The 21,934-nt window shown below is 43.8% G+C and overlaps 1 protein-coding gene across 1 annotated transcript in view; it reads right to left on the bottom strand.

The window, feature by feature from the left end:
- LOC106573120 (hepatocyte growth factor receptor) overlaps positions 1–21,934 on the bottom strand; it is a 78,325-nt gene that overhangs the window by 8,525 nt on the left and 47,866 nt on the right. Inside the window, exons 11-17 of the mRNA XM_014147829.3 lie at positions 10,100–10,318; positions 7,382–7,531; positions 6,141–6,297; positions 5,555–5,695; positions 4,493–4,759; positions 1,708–1,788; positions 92–273 (exon numbers count right to left, since the gene is read on the bottom strand). Coding sequence (XP_014003304.1) covers positions 92–273; positions 1,708–1,788; positions 4,493–4,759; positions 5,555–5,695; positions 6,141–6,297; positions 7,382–7,531; positions 10,100–10,318 — 1,197 coding nt within the window. The remainder of the gene's footprint in view (positions 1–91; positions 274–1,707; positions 1,789–4,492; positions 4,760–5,554; positions 5,696–6,140; positions 6,298–7,381; positions 7,532–10,099; positions 10,319–21,934) is intronic.

Raw genomic sequence — 21,934 nt, 5'->3', positions numbered from 1 at the left:
CAGAAAGAAAAGCTCACACACGGAAAATACTGCTTCTGCGCTTTATTCCTGTGTGTGTGTGTGTGTGTGTGTGTGTGTGTGTGTATCGTACATGTGTCTCGTCCCGTATGAAGTTCCTGAGGTCTCCGTGCTTCATGTATGGCAGCACCACCAGAGGAGAGCCCTCAGTGGGCAGACAGATCCCCAGGAGAGACAACACGTTGGGGTGGCTGAAGTCCTTCATGATGATCCCCTCCTTCAGGAACTGAGACACCTCCTCCAGGTCAGTGATCCCTGACAACCGGCAAGATATTACAGAATGACTTGTTTACTTATTGCCTTTATTTAACCAAGTTACTGAAAAGAGAACACATTCTCTTTTACAAAATCCTGACATTAAAGTCTGTATTATAATCATGCATTGCTTGATGGGCCACCAACAAAAATGCAAATAAAACAGGCCCTGAAGCCATCAACCTAAATCTCTTTACCGTGCCATCTAAACCTTAGTTATCTACCGCTGTTAGCAGCCCATGAGGAGCCAGTCTTCAGGCTGTCTGAGCATTGGGACTGTGACCCTAAACCAAACCTATAGGCAACCACTACGCAACACTCCCATTACCCAATCGAATCAGTGCTCCTGGTGTCACTGCTCTTTCCCCCTCCCCTCTCTTCTAATCTCGTTTAAAACGGAATCTCATTTAGCTAAGATAAAACAGCTGATTGCCCTTTCACTGGAACTACCAGATGACGACACACTCAAACGGAGAAAGAAGACTTGCCATTTAATGCGGAGTTAAAAAAAGAGGACAATAAGGCTGTTAAGCTGCAAGAGTTTAATCTACACTTTTATGTATTGCAGAAACAACATGGTGACATCACCTACAATATTCACCGAAAGCACTGTGTCTTTGCCATGACAGTGACAAAGTTCCCCAGGGAACTTCTTTTACTTTAAAGTTCCCTGGGGAACTTTAGGTCACTGTAAACTCAATGAGAAGGCCAAGGCTCAGAGAACAACGTCTAAACGAAAGGCAGAGGCAACTCTATCGCTATGGGTTACCAGCCGAGTGCCCTCAATCGCTATGGGTTACCACCAGTCCAGCGGCAGATCTCACCAAAGCCTTATCAAGGACATTAATCTCTCAGGGTAAAGTGACAGGTTACACGATTAGAGACAGGGGGACCCTAATGTCATCCTCGTCGCCAGGAGCCCATTCATCTCAATCATCCTTCCACAGGCCACACCGCTGTGGCTGTGTGTGTCATTGTGTGTGTCATTGTGTGTGTGTGTGTGTGTGTGTGTGTGTGTGTGTGTGTGTGTGTGTTGTGTGTCAGCCCAGCTGGAATGAGATAAGGCCCTCTAATGTTATTGTGGCATTGCGTTGTTGCTATGATATCATATCATATCACATCATAGCTATGAGATTTGAATGAATGAATAGGGGATGGCTGAGGTTGGATTCTGCTTAGATGGTTGAATTGTGGACATGGTTAGTCAGGTGTGTTTCAAATGGAATCCATGGTGTAGCTCCTCTTAGCATTATTAATGTATCTTCGGCCATGTTCAAGACAAAGATCTGGCCTTTCTTGTTTTTTATCATCCAACCACGTCCAAGTCGGAACCCCTTAGCTTCAAAAGGTTTTCTCTCGTTTTGTGTCTAAACACAACCTGGTCAAGTGACTTTGTGATGTGGTTCTTTTGGCCATGCTGTGGTCTGTACTCACGGTTGAGGGACTTGATGGCACAGTGCTGTTTCTGACCGTCAGCCTCTAACAAGGTCCCATGGAACACACAGCCAAAGTGACCTGTGAAGAAAAAAGAGAGAGAAACATAAGAATAGATGAAGCTCAATTGGGGGTCAAAAATAAGCTAGAAAAAGAGTACCCGCTGTTAAAGGAATGCTTGATGCTGAAACCCTTGTTTGTTTATGGACATATTTCTTTAGACCAGTAAGTCAATGGAGCAATTTTTATTTATTTAATTTAACCTTTATTTAACTGGGCAAGTCAGTTAAGAACAAATTATTGTTTACAATGACGGCCTAGGAACAGTGGGTTAACTGCCTTGTTCAGGGGAGTCAGGCAGGCTGAAAAGCTAGATTCCCCTTTGTTGAAGTCTAGATTACTTCTATAAACCTCTACTTGAGGTGCCCATTCATTCAGTTTAGCTCAGTAGGGTTCATTAGAGGCTATATCTCCCCATATCTGAGTTACTGTGGCCTTTATTATATGTGGTCTGGAGGGCTCAGTGCAGCTTTGCAGGGGTGTTGGGCTATTAAAGCTAGGGAGTGTAGAGAACTCTGAGGTGTTCTCCCATCACGATCCTTGCAGATGCACTGAGGGCTCGGGTTACACCACACGGATAAACAATGGTGCTCGGAATTCTACCCGGGAATAAATCATCCCACGCCACCCCATAATCCTGCTTCGGAATCTCCAGGCTTCCCTGAGGGCCGAGTCAAGGGGGAGGGGGGATTTTTTGGGGAGCATTGTCCTTGAACATTGTGCGGATGTTAATAACAGAGAAAGGCCTTTCTCCTTTTTCTGTTTTTATATCTGAATGTCAAACCTGGTGGTTTGATAATGTTGGTCAATAAGCTCTAACATGGTGAATACTGTATTTAGGTGTATGCCCTATGGGGATGGATTCTGATATTACCATGGTTGAGACCTACAGATCCGCTAAAGTCTTTATAAGTGTGTCTGAGTATACACTACTTGGCCAAAAGTATGTGGACACTGGCTTGTCGAACATTCCAAAATCATGGGCATACATTTGGAGTTGGTCCGCCCTTTGCTGCTATAACAGCCTCCACTCCTCTTCTGGGAAGGCTTTCCACTACATGTTGGAACATTGCTGCGGGGACTTGCTTCCATTCGGCCACAAGAGCATTAGTGAAGTCTGGGACCGATGTTGGGCGATTAGGCCTGGCACACAGTCAGTGTTCCAATTCATCCCAAAGGTGTTCGATGGGGTTGAGATCAGGGCTCTGTTCAGGCCAGTCAAGTTCTTCCACACAGATCGCGACTAACCATTTCTGTATGGACCTCGCTTTGTGCACAGGGGCATTGTCCTGCTGAAACAGGAAAGGGCCTTCCTCAAACTGTTGCCACAAAGTTGGAAGAACAGAATCGTCTAGAATGTCATTGTATGCTGAAGCGTTAAGATTTCCCTTCACTGGAACTAAGGGGCCTAGCCCAAACCATGAAAAACATTATTCCTCCTCCATCAAATGTTACGGTTGGCACAATGCATTCGGGCAGGTAGCGTTCTACTGGCATCCGCCAAACCCAGATTTGTTAGTCGGACTGCCAGATGGTGAAGCGTGATTCATCCCTCCAGAGAACGCGTTTCCACTGCTCCAGAGTCCAATGGCGGCGAGCTTTACACCACTCCAACCGACGCTTGGCATTGCGCATGGTGATCTTAGGCTTGTGTGGGGCTGCTCGGCCATGGAAACACATTTCATGAAGCTTCCGACGAACAGTTCTTGTGCTGACCTTGCTTCCTGAGGCAGTTTGGAACTCGGCAGTGAGTGTTGCAACTGAGGACAGACAGATTTTTACACGCTATGATCTTCACCGCTCGGTGGTCCCATTCTGTGAGCTTGTGTGGCCAACCACTTCACGGCTGAGCCGTTGATGTTCCTAGACATTTCCACTTCACAATAACAGCACTTACAGTTGACCGGGGCAGCTCTAGCAGGGCAGAAATTTGATTTGACAAACTGACTTGTTGGAAAGGTGGCATCCTATGACGGTGCCACGTTGAAAGTCACTGAGCTCTCCAGTAAGGCCACTCTGCTGCCAATATTTGTCTATGGAGACTGCATGGCTGTGTGCTCTATTTTATACACGTGTCAGCAACAGGTGTGGCTAAAATAGCCGAATCCACTCATTTGAAGGGTTGTCCACATACTTTTGTATATCTAGTGTACTTTGACTTAAACTATGACTTATTGCCTTAAATCGTTGGGCAACATCATGGGTAAGCTCAGGGAATCTTTCAGCTGAAAACATTTGAAGGGGTGACCAGATACTTTTGGCCATTTGGTGTACGTTAAGGTAATGTGTGTGTGTTCATGGATGTGGGCGTCTTTTCATGTATCAAAGGTATGTATAGTAGACACAGTTCCAACCCCATCATCAAGTTCGCTGACGACATGACAGTAGTAGGCCTGATTCCCCAAAATGATGACACGCCTACAGGGAAGAGGTAGGACCCCAGCCACCTGAGCCATGGCCTGTTCTCCCCATTTCCATCACTCAGACGTTGGCAGTATAGGAGAATCATGACAAAAACTGTCAGAGTGGCCAATAGTTTCTACCCCCAGACCATCAGACTGCTGAATAGCCACCACTAGGCAGCTACCTGCTCCCCCTGTCCCCTTCCTGCCCCCTGGACTATCCATCCATCCATCCATCCATCCATCCATCCATCCATCCATCCATGTATCCCTGTACATGTCTATCCATGTATCCCAGACACATGTATGATCATCCCACTCACCTCTGCCTATGACCTGGTTTAGGTGTAACAGCAGGTGTTCCCTGGCGATGACCACATGTTGAACCTCCTTCAGCAGGTCAGGGTGCAGCTGGGACGTGTCGATGTGGACCGAGGCCGACAGGAGAGGGGACACCAGCTCCCTCTCCACCCCCAGACCTATCCCCATCCCCATTCCACCCAGCCCCAGCCTGGGGGACAGGAGTTCCCCATGGCCCCCGTAGATGGGGGGAGCCCCCCTGCACGACTCTGGCCTCTCCACGCCCTGGTCTGAAACAATATAGCCAAAGGTCAATTACTACAGGGGTCGGGGGTTAGAGGTCAACGTTAGGTCATATGATCACAGAGTGATGCCAGAGAGAGTCATGGTTACAGAACGGACGAGGGAGAACTTGAGCCCTGCCCATTACATGCAGAGGAAAGTGAGAAAGGTAGTTACGTTACTTTTTTCCCTTTATGTCAGTGTTGCTCGAATGAGTGGAAACAGTTAGGGTTATACTGAAAGAGGTTCATGCAGGGATGGACAACTCTAGTCCTTAGAGGTTGCAGCCCATCTCTGGGTTATGAACTTACGAGTTAGAAGTTAAAGGGGCAATCTGCAGTTGCTACATCACATTTGTTTTGTTATAAATGAATGATATGTACCTATTGATTCTTGAAGAATATAATGTATAAATACTTCATAAGCTTTGCTCAACTGTCATAACCCAAAATAGAAACTTGTTTTACTCCAGTGTTTATAAGCAAAGCAAATGTAAACAAACACTGTACAGCCTCAAAACATGGTTACATCTGTAACGTTGAGATCATGGATGGTCTGCCAATGCATCCATAGCTCTGACTATGAACTTGAGAGTCGTTACATTCCTCCAGCCCCATTCCTCAACTTTTTACCGAAACAATGGCAGTCGAGTACAATTTGGAATTGTTTCAAACACAAATTGCCACTTTAAGTTTAGGAAAGGAAAGCGGGCATTGTTAGTACAGGGTTATAAGGTCAGCGGTAGTGTTAGGACAGGGTTAGTGTTAGGATTAGGACCATGGTGTTTTGTTCGGGAAACGTACCCTCCAGCAGAGTGGTTCTATAGTCCACCGACTCGTGGGACACCATTTCGTTAGTAGGGCTGACGCTTCGGGCGTTTGCCAACATGTCCAAGTGCTGAATGTGAGCCCGGCCATCATACCAAACCTTACCCTCAGCCAGATCTAGAGACCAGAGAGATGGAGAGGGGGAGAGGAGGGGGTGGGGGGGTGAGAGAGAGAGGGAGGGAGGTAGGTAGAGGATTGGATGTAGGGAATGTGATGGGATGTAGGGAAGAGAGGGGTGGCAGAGAGAGGTGAGAGATAGGGAAAGATGGGGTAAAGGTAGAGGGAGAAGGTAGGACCAGAGAAAGGGAGAGAGGGAGTGGTGGAGGGAGAGAGAGAGAGAGAACACAGTCATTGAAGGAGAAGGACAGAGCGCTCCACCATTTCTCCCATCATGACCAGCCAGTCAGCACATCTCCAACAACCCCACAGCCATCCCAACCCCAAAGCCCAACACAGCTGGTAGGAGGTGGACACACATGCAAACGTACACGCGCACACAAAACCCACGCAAACAAAAACACAGTAAATCCTGTATATCACATTTATATAATTACACACGTACCGTCAATGTGCTTGTTCCTCCTTTTCCAGATGAATAGAGCGAGCAGCAGAAGAAGTAACAGGCTGACACAAACACAGCCAGCTATCAGACCTCTGTAATCCTGTTCATGGGCCAACATCACTCTTCCCAGACTCACTGAAGACGATGCCTGACGCCACTACACACATAATACACACACACAGAAAGGAGAGGAGAACAGTGAGTGAGATGTACAACTATTATTTTCGAAAGCAAAGATAAGAAACTCTTATCACCAACGGCAAATGTTTGCATTTTGTTATTATATTTAACTAGGCTACCTGTTTTGATTATGAGCGATACATGAGTCATATATTACCCATTTGCACAAAGCTACTACTGCGAGACTTCAACCATTAGAAACTGTTAGTGTGCACACAATGTTTACAAATGAGGCCCCAGCTCAATGTTGCTGTAACGTTTAAGGGTTAAATCATGTGGAAAGTCAAACGTTTATGGTTAACAATCTATTGTTATTACATTCATAAGCATTTTATATGTGAAATAAATAGTATTTGAGTGAGATCCACTTTTTGTGAGATACTGGAAGTCTGAGTTGAACATTCCAGTAAAAGTTGAGGTGTTGATAGAATGCCAGGAGAAATGCAGAGATATCCGTGGATTTACCCGCCTAGTGGTAATAAAATGCCAGACAGCAGAACGATAAAAATGACTGTATGATCTATCAAAGCAGGGACTGTCAATACAAACACTCAGGATGCACACACGACACACACACATGCTTCAAGCACACACGCTTGCACGCACAACGCCGTCGTCATGGACACATACACAAATGCACGCATGCACGCACGCACACACCACACACAGAGCCCTCTCTATGGATGCAGTGGCAGCCCAACCGAGGCCTTTATTGAGCTGTGGAGTGGGGGCTGCTAGACTGGGGGGGGGGGGTCTGTGGTGGTCTGAAGTGGTCTCTGTAGACAAGGGGCTGTTTCAAGTGAAGGGTTGAAGTGGAGGGCTCAGCGATCCAAGGGAAGGTAGGGGGGGGGGGGGGGGGGGTCTCACTAATGTTTAACTAGGGGTGATGAGGGGACTCAGTGGAAACCTAATGGAACCAGTTTGGAAATGTTCACTGAGAGTTTAGCTGGAAGGGAGTGTATTTTTGTCCATGTGTCTGTACTGGGTCTCTCTCTTTCTCTCTGTCTCTCTCTGTCTATGTGTGTGTGTGTGTGTGTGTGTGTGTGTGTGCCTGTCCTCACCTCCACCTCCAGTTCATTGGTGGCATCCCGTAGCTCCATGGGGACAGTACACTCCAGGGTGTTACCCACCACAGTCACACTCTCACAGGTCCTGTTCGACACCTTCAGCAACTCCCCCTTCATCGCCTCCACATCCACACGACCTGGCACCTGGAAATGGGGATATGGAGATTTAGAAAGAAGGGGAAAGGGATAAATGGAGTCAGTATAAAATCCTATGTACTACATTATCCCCAGTGAGTCCTACAATATCCACACAGAGACATGCATGCAGGCTTGCTCAAAAACTGGTTCCAGTGGAAGTGACTGAGGCACTGGTTGTGGTGTCACTACTGTTATTGTGACCCCTCTCTCCAGGACAGGGACAACAGCCTCTCTGCATCTGCATACAAAATAACTAACCCTTTTGTCGATGAGGGCTCTTCAGACGGGAAGAGAGGATTTTTGAAGGAAGGAATCTCACCCTCACCCGGACTGCCTTGGCTACTCTCACATGCTCTGACACTCCCTCCCTCACACACATTTCACTTGGCTCTAGGACTGTAAAATGGTCTGGTTCCTTCAGTCTCTAATGTTACTGTCTCAACTTCAACACTGTCGCCTGATGGTTTATTCTCAAACTGCTTGGTTGACACACACACACACACACACACACACACACACACACACACACACACACACACACACACACACACACACACACACACACACACACACACACACACACACACACACACACACACACACACACACACACACACACCTCAGTTGCCTCTCACTCTGCCTGGTTGTGCTGTATGAGTATAGCAGAAGGCAATAAAAAGAATGATCACATTCCTCGCGTGACAGCCTGGGATTTTCAGATTTGACACAGAGTGGAGGGCCGCACCTGTTCCCAAACCTCACTGTGTATATGCGTCAACTAGTGCAGTGCATGTGAACACACACACGCACACACGCACACACGCATGTTCTTTTATCCTCGTGGGGACATAAAATGTATTTCCATTCAAAATCCTATTTTCTCTAACCCTTAACCCTAAACTTAACCCTTACTACAACCCTAACCCGTAACCAAAACCCTAAACCTAACTCCTAACCCCAACCACTAACCCTTACCCTAATCCTAAACTTAAAATAGCCTTTGTCCTCATGGGGATGTGGGAAATGTCACCACGAGGGAAAAGGTCCTTGTTTCACAATCCCCCCGCATACGCACACACGACCACTGAGACAATAACAAACTCTAATATCAACAGTATTTTAACATATACAAAGCATATTGCATAATATGTACAATCTCTCATCTCATCTCAACACGTGTCATCTCATGTCTGTACTCTGAGGTTGTGTGTGACATTTAATGTGTGGTTACGAGTCATTGAAAGCAACATATCCCATAAAGAGAACAACTATACAATTTCTGCCAGGCATCAAACAGTCTATCAAAACAAACAGAGTGTGTGGTGCTAATCTGGGCTAAGATGCTTGTTACCTTCCCATGGAATGATCTGTAGGGATAAGAGCTCTACACCAGCCAAGACTAATAACATTATCAGTAGCCTTTACTGATTGGCTGACATTTTGGGGTAAAGATATCAGATGGCCCCCAAATGTACCCTATAACAGTGCAACCCAGGGCCTTCGGTGTCCCTGGGGTAATGGGGGCTCATGGGAGCTCATCTGGGACCTAGATGGGGGTTGGAAGGTTACTGAGAGGGAAAGGAGGGGCAGGGGCTGGATTAAGCCATGGGGCCAAGGTCATGCCTGGGAAAAAAGCCGACCCAGGATCCTGTGAGACCTGTTCCACACAGCTGTCACTAACCATCGGGCCGCCTCAGTAAAAAAAAAAAAAAAAGCTATAATTGTTTTCATTGTAAAAAAAAATATATGTTTTTCTACCCAGAAAAATTAGGTTGCACATTTGAAACACGCCATTAATATGTCAAGGGCTTTGACCTCGGGAACCTGAGACAATGCAGTGAGATGGAGAGAATACACAGAGGAGAGGGATCGGAGGAGTGAGTGAGGGAAATGTAGGGGGTGAGCGATGGGAAACGGACTCCTTTTCCTGTTTTCTTTCAGTATACAACCCCCCCCCCCCGCCCCCAGTATTGTTTCCTTCCCACCTCAGACGGCGAGGGTGAGTCAGTGGAAGGGTGTCGAGGAGAGCAAAGTACAACAAGCTACAATCAGGGTTCAATTCCATTTCCATTCAGGAGGTCAACTGAAACTCTCTTCCAGAAGAGAAACTGCAAGCGCCATTTGTTTTAAATGAGGAATTCTCCAATTTTAATTCATTTTCTGAATGGATGCATTGGTAATTGCACTGACCCCAACCTTAATAATTATTATCATGGCAGGGCTTTACAGTGCGACCCTTTTACTTGCATATGCGCCTTCATATTGTTCTGTGCTTTATTACCTCAAATTTTTTTCATTGAGCTCTTACATTTCTTTGTGTGCAACTACTGTACATTTTTCAACTTAGGCACACACGTGGTCCTTGTCAAAAAGGTAATCATAGAGCCTTGCATGGAGAGGTGGTGGTGGGGAAAGGGACGAGGGGGAATGGGGATGTGGGAGAAAGGACCTCACGTCTCACCTTAATATTGTCCGAGTCAATTCCCCTTAAATTCAGCCAGTTCAGGAGCTCAATTGAAACCCAGTTGGGGAACAAAAAGGTGCCATGACTTTTAATGATCTGACATCTCTCACCTTAATCTCTAGGATGCTCTTGTTGCCTTTGGATGTGACGGTGGGTCTCTGGAAGTCCTCGAAGCGAGGGTCCTCTACATAGAGTAGGTCAAACTGGGGCACGGTGAAACCATCCAGGACGAACGCCACCTTGGTGACCACAGGAGGCTGCAGGCCCAGGTCCTTCAGGGAGGGAGTGGTACACAGGATGGTCAGCCTGTCCTCACCCTGCGTACAGCTCTGGAGAGAGAGCGCGCACATAGCGTAAGTAACACACACACACACACACACACACACATAAGACATTGTCCTTTACTGCATTAACGATGGCAGTTACAACGTGCACACACATGTACGTATGTACACATGCTCGCACACACCGCAATTGTGTTTTAAGGAGAAACGCTCCTTACAAATTCCTTCAGCATTTCCCTTGTTCCCCTGTCACATGACAAGGACACATACTAATCCGTCACATGGCAGATGCTTTCATCCCAGGGCTAATTATACGCTTTCTAATTGTACACACTATCCATTTATTGCTCCATACAGCTTCAGTGGGGTTTAAGTGCCTTGCTCCGGGCACAACAGCAGTGTGTGTATACCACCCTGGATTCAAACTAAAAAGCCTCCCATCACTAGTGCTTTAACATAAGTGCTATTGAGCTAGACGCCAACTTGAGAAACACATAAGAGAAAGCATTATATGAGTCTCTTTTCACCTCTTATTTTTGAAATGTATTATTTAAAAAAAAAATATATATATATATATCCAGCACCTGCTCAGAGACAATGAATGTGCACATGTAATCATTTCCTGAAACATTCCCTTCCATGCAGATGATTAGTTCCAGATTCCAGCAGGTCATAATAAGCCAAAGTATTGACAGAACATCAAATACTGTATAGAATCCAAACCAGCATCTGCTGCAATACCAGTGCCTGTTACTATTATATTGACTGTTTCAAATGTAAGAGTCTATCCAGTAAGATATACCGGCGTGCTGAGTGGAACAAACTATACCGACCAGAACTTATTTTAAAAAGAATGTCAAAAGCTGGCTGATGACTGAACCATATAACCATTTTCAAGTCTGAATCTCCACTGAACAAAAATATAAAACGCAACATGAAACAATTTCAATGATTTTACTGAGTTACAATTCATATAAGGAAATTAGTCAATTGAAATAAATAAATTAGGCCCTAATCTAAGGAATTCACATGAATGGTTAGGGGTGGGCCTGAGAGGGCATAGGTCCACCCACTTGGGAGCCAGGTCCACCCAATGGGGAGGCAGGCCTAGCCAATCAGAATGAGTTTTCCCCCACAAAAGAGCTTTATTGTACACAGAAATACTCCTCAGTTTCATCAGTTGTTCAGGTGGCTGGTCTTAGATGATCCCACAAGTGTGGAGGACCTGGGCTGGCGAGGTAACATGTGGTCTGTGGTTGTGAGGCCAGTTGGACGTACTGCCAAATTCTCTAAAACGACTTTGGCATATGGTAGAGAAATGAACATTACATTTTCTGGCAACAGATCTGGTGGACATTCCTGCAGTCAGCATGCCAATTGCACGCTCCATCAAAACTTGAGCATTGTGTTGTGTGACAAAACTGCACATTTTAGAGTGGCCTTTTATTGTCCCCAGCACAAGGCGCACCTGTGTAATGATCATGCTGTTTAATCAGCTTCTTAATATGCCACACCCATCAGGTAGATGGATTATCTTGGCAAAGGAGAAATACTCACTTAACAGGGATGTAAACAAATTTGTGTACAACATTTGAGAGAAATAAGCTTTTTGTGCGTATGGAATATTTATGGGATCTTTTATTTCAGCTCATGAAACATGGGACCAACATTTTACATGATTTTTGTTCAGTATATGTAATGTAATGTAACATGCACTTTAACTTTTTAAGGTATAGGGGGCAGTATTTTCACTTTCGGATGAAAAGCGTGCCCAGAGTAAACTGCCTAATACTCGGGCCCAGAGTCAAATATTTGCATATTATTAGTAGATTTAGATAGAAAACACTCGGACGTTTCTAAAACTGTTTGAATGATGTCTGTGAGTATAACAGAACTCATATGGCAGGCAAAAACCTGAGAGAAATCCAACCAGGAAGTGTGAAATCTGATGCTTGTAGTCTTTTCAAGTCATTGCCTATCTAACACACAGTGACTTAGGGTTCATTTTACACTTCCTAAGGCTTCCACTAGATGTCAACAGTCTTTAGAACCTTGTTTCAGGCTTTTGCAGTGAACAGAGAGCAAACAAGAAGGCCGGGAAGTTGGTGACTGAAATGAGTTCAGTGGCGCGCGTTCACGTGATGAGGTAGCTGTGTTCCATAACATTTTTCAAGACATTGGAATCGTCTGGTTGGAATATTATTGAAGTTTTATGTTAAAAAGGCCCTAAAGATTGATGCTATACAACGTTTGACATGTTTCTACGAACGTAAATATAACTTTTTTTGACTTTTCGTCGTGAAATTTTTGGCGCACTTCCTACATTTGGAGTAGCTTACTGAACGTGCAAACAACAAGGAGGTATTTGGACATAAATTATGGACTTTATCGAACAAAACAACATTTATTGTGGACCTGGGATTCCTGAGAGTGCATTCTGATGAAGATCATCAAAGGTACGTGAATATTTATAATGCTATTTATGATTTTAGATGACTCCAAAATGGCGGGTATCTGTATTGCTGGTTTGGTTTTCTGAGCGCTGTACTCAGATAATTGCAAAGTGTGCTTTCCCCGTGAAGCTTTTTTGAAATCTGTCACAGCGGTTGCATTAAGGAGATGTTTATCTATAATTCTTTGAATAACAGTTTAATATTTTATCAACGTTTATGATGAGTATTTTTGTCAATTGTTGTGCTCATTCACCGGAAGTTTTGGAGGCAAAATATTTTATGAACATCACGCGCCAATGTAAAATGGGGATTTTGGATATAATTATGAACTTTATCGAACAAAACATACATGTATTGTGTAACATTGAGTCCTAGGAGTGTCATCTGATGAAGATCGTCAAAGGTTAGTGCTTCATTTTAGCTGTATTTCTGGTTTTTGTGACGCCTCTCCTGCTTGGAAAATGTCTGTGTGGTTTTTCTTGTTTAGGCTCTGTCCTAACATAATCTAACTTTATGCTTTCGCCGTAAAGCCTTTTGAAATCGGACAATGTGGTTGGATTAAGGAGAAGTGTATCTTTAAAATGGTGTAAAATAGTTCTATGTTTGAGAAATTTGAATTATGAGATTTTGTTGTTTTGAATTTGCCGCCCTGATATTTCACTGGCTGTTGATAGTGTGTACCGCGGGTGGTACGCTAGCGTCCCACGTAGCCCATAGAAGTTAAGGAAGTACCAGTGATGTGCTCAATTCGGAAGTGGTCCGATGAAGTGGATGCTAAGTTACAGGACTTTTTTACTAGCACAGACTGGAATATGTTCAGGGATTCATCTAATAACATTGAGGAGTTTACCACATCGGTCACCGGCTTCATTAATAAGTGCATCGACGTCGTCATCCCCACAGTGCTCGTACATTTCCCAACCAGAAGCAACATCCGCACTGAGCTAAAGGCTAGAGCTGCCGCTTTCAAGGAGCGGGACACTAACCTGGACACTTATAACAAATCCCACTATGCCCTCCGACGTACCATAAAACAGGCAAAGCAACAATACAGGACTAAGATCGAATCCTATTACACCAGCTCTGACGCTTGTCGGATGTGGCAGGTCTAGCAAACTATCACTGATTACAAAGGGAAACCCAGCCACAAGCTGCCCAGTGACACAAGCCTACCAGATGAGCTAAATGCCTTCTATGCTTGCATCGAGGCAAGCAACACTGAACCATGCGTGAGAGCACCAGCTATTCCGGAGGACTGTGTGATCACGCTCTCCGTAGCCGAAGTGAGTAAGACCTTTAAACAGGTTAACATTCACAAGACGGCAAGGCCAGACGGATTACCAGGATGCCTACTCAGAGCATGCACTGACCAGCTGTCAAGTGTCTTCACTGACATTTTCAACCTCTCTCTGACCCAGTCTATAATACCTACAGTGGATATAAAAAGTCTATACACCCCTGTTAAAATGCCAGGTTTTTGTGATGTAAAAGAATGAGACAAAGATAAATCATGTCAGAACTTTTTCTACTGTTAATGTGACCTATAATGTGAACAATTCAATTGAAAAACAAACTGAAATCTTTGAGGGGGAAAAATGAAAAATAAAAACCTTACAATAACCTGGTTGCATAAGTGTGCACACCCTCTTATAACTGGGGATGTGGCTGTGTTCAGAATTAACCAATCACATTCAAACTCATGTTAAAATAGAAGTCATTACACACCTGCCATCATTTAAAGTGACTCTGATTAATCACAAATAAAGTTCAGCTGTTCTAGTAGGATTTTCCTGACATTTTCTTAGTTGCATCTCAGAGCAAAAGCCATGGTCCGCAGAGATCTTCCAAAGCATCAGAGGGATCTCATTGTTGAAAGATATCAGTCAGGAGAAGGGTACAAAATAATTTCCAAAGCATTACATATACCATGGAACACAGTGAAGACAGTCATCATCAAGTGGAGAAAATATGGCACCACAGAGACATTACCAAGAACTGGACGTCCCTCCAAAATGTATGAAAAGATGAGAAGAAAACTGGTCAGGGAGGCTTCCAAGAGGCCTACAGCAACATTAAAGGAACTGCAGGAATTTCTGGCAAGTACTGGCTGTGTGCTACATGTGACAACAGTCTCCCGTATTCTTCATATGAATGGGGTAGGGTGGCAAGACGGAAGCCTTTTCTTACAATGAAAAACATCCAAGCCCGGCTGAAGTTTGCAAAAACAAACAAGTCCCCCAAAAGCACGTGGGAAAATGTGTTATGGTCTGATGAAACCAAGGTTGAACTTTTTGGCCATAATTCCAAAAGGTATGTTTGGCGCCAAAACAACACTGCACATCACCCAAAGAACACCATACCCACAGTGAAGCATGGTGGTGGCAGCATCATACTTTGGGGCTGTTTTTCTTCAGCTGGAACCGGGGCCTTAGTCAGGGTGAAGGGAATTATGAACAGTTCCAAATACCAGGCAATTTTGGCACAAAACCTTCAGGCGTCCGTTAGAAAGCTGACGATGAGGAGGAAGTTCACCTTTCAGCACGACAACAACTCAACGCACACATCCAAATCCACGAAAGCATGGCTTCACCAGAAGAAGATTAACGTTTTGGAATGGCCCAGCCAGAGCCCAGACCTGAATCCAATTGAACATCTCTGGGGTGATCTGAAGAGGGCTGTGCACAGGAGATGTCCTCGCAATCTGACAGATTTGGAGCGCTTTTGCAAAGAAGAGTGGGCAAATATTGCCACATCAAGATGTGCCATGCTAATAGACTCCTACCCAAAAAGACTGAGTGCTGTAATAAAATCAAAAGGTGCTTCAACAAAGTATTAGTTTAAGGGTGTGCACACTTATGCAACCAGGCTATTGTGAGTTTTATTTTTTATTTTCCCCCTCAAAGATTTCAGTTTGTTTTTCAATTGAATTGTTGACGTTATAGGTCACATTAAATGTGGAAAAAGTTCTGACATGATTTCTCTTTCTCATTATTTTACATCACAAAAACCTGGCATTTTAACAGGGGTGTGTAGACTTTTTAAATCCACTGTACATGTTTCAACCAGACCAGCTCGCCCTGTAGCACTCACATCTGTAGCCATGAAATGCTTTGAAAGGCTGGTCATGGCTCACATCAACACCATCATCCTAGACACCCTGGACCCATTCCAATTTGCATACCACCCCAACAGATCCACAGATTACGCGATCTCTATTGCACTCCACACTGCCCTTTCCCACTTGGACAAAAGGAACACCTACGTGAGAATGCTGTTCATTGACTTCAGCTCAACGTTCAACACCATAGTGCCCTCAAAGCTCATCACTAAGCTAAGGTTCCTGGGACTGAACACCTGCCTCTGCAACTGGATCCTGGACTTCTTGACGGGATGACCCCAGGTGGTGAGGGAAGGCAACAACATATCCGCCACGCTGTCCTTCAACCCAGGGGCCCCTCAGGGGTGTGTGCTTAGTCCCCTCCTGTACTCCCTGTTCACCCACGACTGCATGGCTGCACATGTCTCCAACACCATCATTAAGTTTGTAGACGACACGACGGTGGTAGGCCTGATCACTTACTACGATGAGACAGCCTATAGGGAGGAGGTCAGTGACCTGGCAGGACAACAACCTCTCCCTCAACACCAGTAAGACAAAGGAGCTGATCGTTGACTATGGAAAACGGAGGGCCGAGCACGCCCCCATTCACATCAACAGGGCTGTAGTGGAGTGGGTTGAGAGCTTCAAGCTCCTCGGTGTCCACATTACCAAGGAAGAATCATGGTCCAAACACACCAACACAGTTCGTGAAGGGGGCTTGACAACGACTCTTCCCCCTCAGGTGGCTGAAAAGATTTGGCACGGGCCCTCAGATCCTCAAAAAGTTTTACGGCTGCACCATCAGGACCATCTTGACTGGCTGCATCACCACTTGGTACTGCTTGGCATCCGACCACAAGGCACTACAGAGGGTAGTGCATACGGCACAGCACATCACTGGAGCCAAGCTCCCTGCCATCCAGGACCTCTATAACAGGCGGTGTCAGAGGAAGGCAAAACAAATTGTCAAAGACTCCAACCCCCCCAAGCCAAAGACGGTTCTCTTTGCTATTGCATGGCAAGTGGTATCAATGCACTAAATCTGGAACCAACAGGACCCTGAACAGCTTCTACCCCCAAGTCATAAGTCTTCTAAACAAGACTGCTAAATATATAATCAAATGGCTACCTGGACTACCTGCACTGACCCTTTTTTGCACTAACTAATGCAAACACACAGGACTCTACACACAATCCCACACATACCCTGCAGGCCTCGTTTACACACACACACACACACACACACACACACACACACACACACACACACACACACACACACACACACACACACACACACACACACACACACACACACACACACACACACACACAGAGCTTCTACTGTCTATTATCTATCCTGTTGCCTAGTCACTTTACCTATATGTACAGTACATAGCTACCTCAATGACCTCGTACCCCAGCATATTGACTCGGTACTGGTACTCCCTGTATATAGCCATGTTATTTTCTACTCCCTATATACTGTACATAGCCATGTAATTTTTACTCATTATTTTTATTTGTTATTCAATGTGTATTTATTCCTCGTGTCACTATTTATATTATTATTATATATTTTTTTAATCCTATCTTTAACTCTTAATTGTTGGAAATTGTAAGCATTTCACTGTTAGTCTACAACTGTTGTCTACGAATCATGTGACAAATAAAATTGGATTTGATTTGGAAGGGACCACAATTGAAATAAGTCCTTGACTTTATTGTGTTATCCCTGACAAGTTTTGAAAATGCTGTACTGTGTGTATGTCTTTTTTTTTACTGTCAAATAAAATCAATCAATCTACAGTGGCTTGCGAAAGTATTCACCCCCTTGCCTTACAACCTGGAATAAAAATGTATTTTTGGGGGGTTTGTATCATTTGATTTACACAACATGCCTACCACAATATTTTTTATTGTTAAACAAACAAGAAATAAGACAAAAAAACGGAAAACTTAAGCGTGCATATCTATTCATCCCCCCAAAGTCAATACTTTGTACAGCCACCTTTTAAAGCAATTACAGCTGCAAGTCTCTTGGGGTATGCCTCTATAAGCTTGGCACATCTAGCTACTGGATTTTTGGGCAAAACTGCTCCAGCTCCTTCAGTTGGATGGGTTCTGCTGGTGTACAGCAATCTTTAAGTCACACGAGAGATTCTCAATTGAATTGAGGTCTGGACTTTGACTAGGCCAAACCACTTGAGTGTTGCTTTAGCATTATGCTTAGGGTCATTGTCCTGCTGGAAGGTAAACCTCCATCCCAGTCTCAAATCTTTTGAAGACTGAAACAGGTTTCCCTCAAGAATTTCCGTGTATTAAGCGCCATCCATCATTCCTTCAATTCTGATTAGTTTCCCAGTCCCTGCCAATGAAAAACATCCCCACAGCATGATGCTGCCACCACCATGCTTCACTGTGGGGATGGTATTCTCGGGGTGATGAGAGGTGTTGGGTTTGCGCCAGCCATAGCGTTTTTCTTGATGGCCAAAAAACACAATTTTAGTCTCATCTGACCAGAGTACCTTCTTCCATATGTTTGGGGAGTCTCACACATGCCTTTTGGTGAATACCAAACATGTTTGCTTATTTTTTTCTATAAGCAATGTCTTTTTTTCTGGCCACTCTTCCATAAAGCCCAGCTCTGTGGAGTGTACAGCTTAAAGTGATCCTATGGACAGATACTCCAATCTCCGCTGTGGAGCTTTGCAGCTCCTTCAGGGTTATCTTTGGTCTCTTTGTTGACTCTCTGATTAATGCCCTCCGTGCCTGGTCCGTGAGATTTGGTGGGTGGCCCTCTCTTGGCAGGTTTGTTGTGGTGCCATATTCTTTCCATTTTTTAATAATGGATTTAATGGTGCTCTGTGGGATGTTCAAAGTGTTGTATATTTTTTTATAACCCAACCACAACTTTGTCCCTGACCTGTTTGGAGAGCTCCTTGGTCTTCATGGCGCTGCTTGCTTGGTGGTGCCACTTGCTTAGTGGTTTCAGAACAGGTGTATATATACTGAGATCATGTGACAGTTCATGTGACACTTAGATTGCACACAGGTGGACTTCATTTAACTAATTATGTGACTTCTGAAGGTAATTGGTTGCACCAGATCTTATTTAGGGGCTTCATAGAAAAGGGCAAAGGGGGTGAATACATATGCATGCACCACTTTTCTGTTTTATATTTGTTCTAAGATATTTTTTGCATTTCACTTCACCAATTCGGACTATTTTGTGTATGTCCATTACGTGAAATCCAAATAAAAATCAATTTAAATTACAGGTTGTAATGCAACAAAATTGGAAAAACGCCAAGGAGATGAATACTTTCGCAAGGCACTGTATCCAACCCAGTAATGAATATGGTACAAAGGGTGGTTGAGTGACAGTTTTACACCATTCCATACTGAGAGATAACATTTTTGTCCAGCCTACTCATGATAGTTCAACCAGTCTGTGAAGGCAGGGTCAGGTGCAACACCTGTAACTTTTCCTCCTGTAATTTCTCCATTTGTTTGTTATCCTCTCTGGGGTATGTGGGACGCTAGCGTTTTAAAGATACACTTCTCGTTAATCCAACCACAGTGTCCGATTTCAAAAAGGCTTTACGGCGAAAGCATAACATTAGATTATGTTAGGTCAGCGCCGAGACAAGAAAAACCACACAGCCATTTTCCAAGCAAGGAGAGGCGTCACAAAAACCAGAAATACAGCTAAAATGAATCACTAACCTTTGATGATCTTCATCAGATGGCACTCATAGGACATCATGTTACACAATACATGTATGTTTTGCTCGATAAAGTTCATATGTATATCCAATTTTTTTTTTACATTGGCGTGTAATGTTCAGAAATGTTTTTCCTCCCAAAACTTCCGGTGAATGAGCACATCAATTTACAGAAATACTCATCATAAACGTTGATAAAATAAACAACTGTTTTTCAAAGAATTATAGATACACTTCTCCTTAATGCAACCGCTGTGTCAGATTTCAAAAAAGTTTTACTACAGATACCCGCCATTTTGGAGTCAACAGAAGTCACAAATAACATTATAAATATTCACTTACCTTTGATGATCTTCATCGGAATGCACTCCCAGGAATCCCAGTTCCACAATAAATGTTTGTTTTGTTTCGATAAAGTCCATATTTATGTCGAAATACCTCCTTTTTGTTCGCGCGTTCAGTCCAGCATTCCAAATGCACTGTGCTCTCGCAGTAAGTTCAGACGAAAAGTCCAAAAAGTTATATTACAGTTCGTAGAAACATGTCAAACGATGTATAGCATCAATCTTTAGGATGTTTTTATCATAAATCTTCGATAATATTCCAACCGGACAATTCCATTGTCTTCAGAAATGAAAAGGAACACACCTAACTCTCACGGGCGCGCGCCTGTCTGAGCTCATGTCATTTTCTCAGTCATCTGATTCCAATGGCTCTTATTCTCTCCCCATTCACAGTAGAAGCATGAAACAACATTCTAAAGACTGTTGACATCTAGTGGAAGCCTTAGGAAGTGCAAAATGACCCCACAGACACTGTATACTGGATAGGCAATCACTTGAAAAACTACAAACCTCAGATTTCCCACTTCCTGGTTGGATTGTTTCTCAGGTTTTTAATATATAAGTTCTGTTATACTCACAGACATCATTGAAACAGTTTTAGAAACTTCAGAGTGTTTTCTGTCCAAATCTACTAATAATTTACATTTACATTTAAGTCATTTAGCAGACGCTCTTATCCAGAGCGACTTACAAATTGGTGCATTCACCTTATGATATGCAGTGGAACAACCACTTTACAATAGTGCATCTAAATCTTTTTTTTGGGGGGGGGGGGTTAGAAGGATTACTAATAATTACTAATAATATGCATATCCTTCCTTCTGGGCCTGAGTAGCAGGCAGTTTACTACGGGCACGCTTTTCATCCGGACGTCAAAATACTGCCCCCTACCCCGATGAAGATTTAAACAATATCGGATTTCATGGCACGTCCCTTTCACATGTTGAGCTTAAATTTCACACGTGAAACTATATTTTCACATGTATAAAACCACCGGAAAACAGAACAATCAATAAATGGGTACAAAACCCGACGCACACCAGACATAACATGCACAAGCACTTACAATAAACAATACCGGACAAGGGCATGGGGGGGAACAGAGGGTTAAATACACAACATGTAATTGATGGAATTGAAACCAGGTGTGTGGGAAGACAAGACAAAACAAATGGAAAATGAAAGGTGGATCGGCGATGGTTAGAAGACCAGTGACGTCGACCGCCGAACGTCGCCTGAACACGGAGAGGGACCAACTTCGGAGGAAGTCGTGACAGTGAATTGCATTTTCACGTGTGCAATTTGCGGTTTCACATGTTAAAAACTTTGACATGTGAAAATCACATTTTCCGTTTCACATTTAAGAAAAATCCACATGTGAAAATCTAATTTAAACATGTCGAATTGCAAGTTAACATGTGAAAAACAATCACGTGAAAATGTAATTACCAGTTTCACATGTACGAAAACACCAACTGTAAAAATCTCACTTTCACATGTGGAATTGCAGATTCAAATGTGGGGTTGAAATAATGTTAATGGATTACGTTCAAATGGCGACATAATGTAGTTCTGCTGTATGAAGGTCACTGGGGGAAATCCTTAGTTGCTACATCCATTTTTGGACTTATAAATGAATGATATGTATTTATTATTGAAGAATATAATGTATAAATGTCTCATGAGCTTAATTCAAACTGTCGTACCCCATCAGAACCCAAAATATAATCTTGTTTTACTCCAATGTTTGTAAAGAAAGTAAATAGGAACAACCACTAAAAACATGGTTAAAACTTTAATTTGATATCATGGATGGTCAGTCCTTGCATCCAGCGTTGTCTATAGATTTGAGAATGGTTGCATTTCTCCAGCTTGAGAGTGGCTGCATTTGTCCATCCCCATCCCCATCCCTCAAATCTTTACTGAAACTGTGGCAGGGAATAACAGTGTAAGAGAGTAAGTGTATTTATGTGTTGTAATCCTCTAGTGAGTGAGGTACTTTTGTGCCATAAATATCAAGAAAAACTTCTGACGTC

This window comes from Salmo salar, chromosome 16, assembly GCF_965601325.2.
Source record: "Salmo salar chromosome 16, fSalSal1, whole genome shotgun sequence".
Classification (NCBI taxonomy): Eukaryota; Metazoa; Chordata; class Actinopteri; order Salmoniformes; family Salmonidae; genus Salmo; species Salmo salar.
Note: the sequence above shows the minus strand (reverse complement) of the source record. Positions and strands in the feature narration are given on the sequence as shown.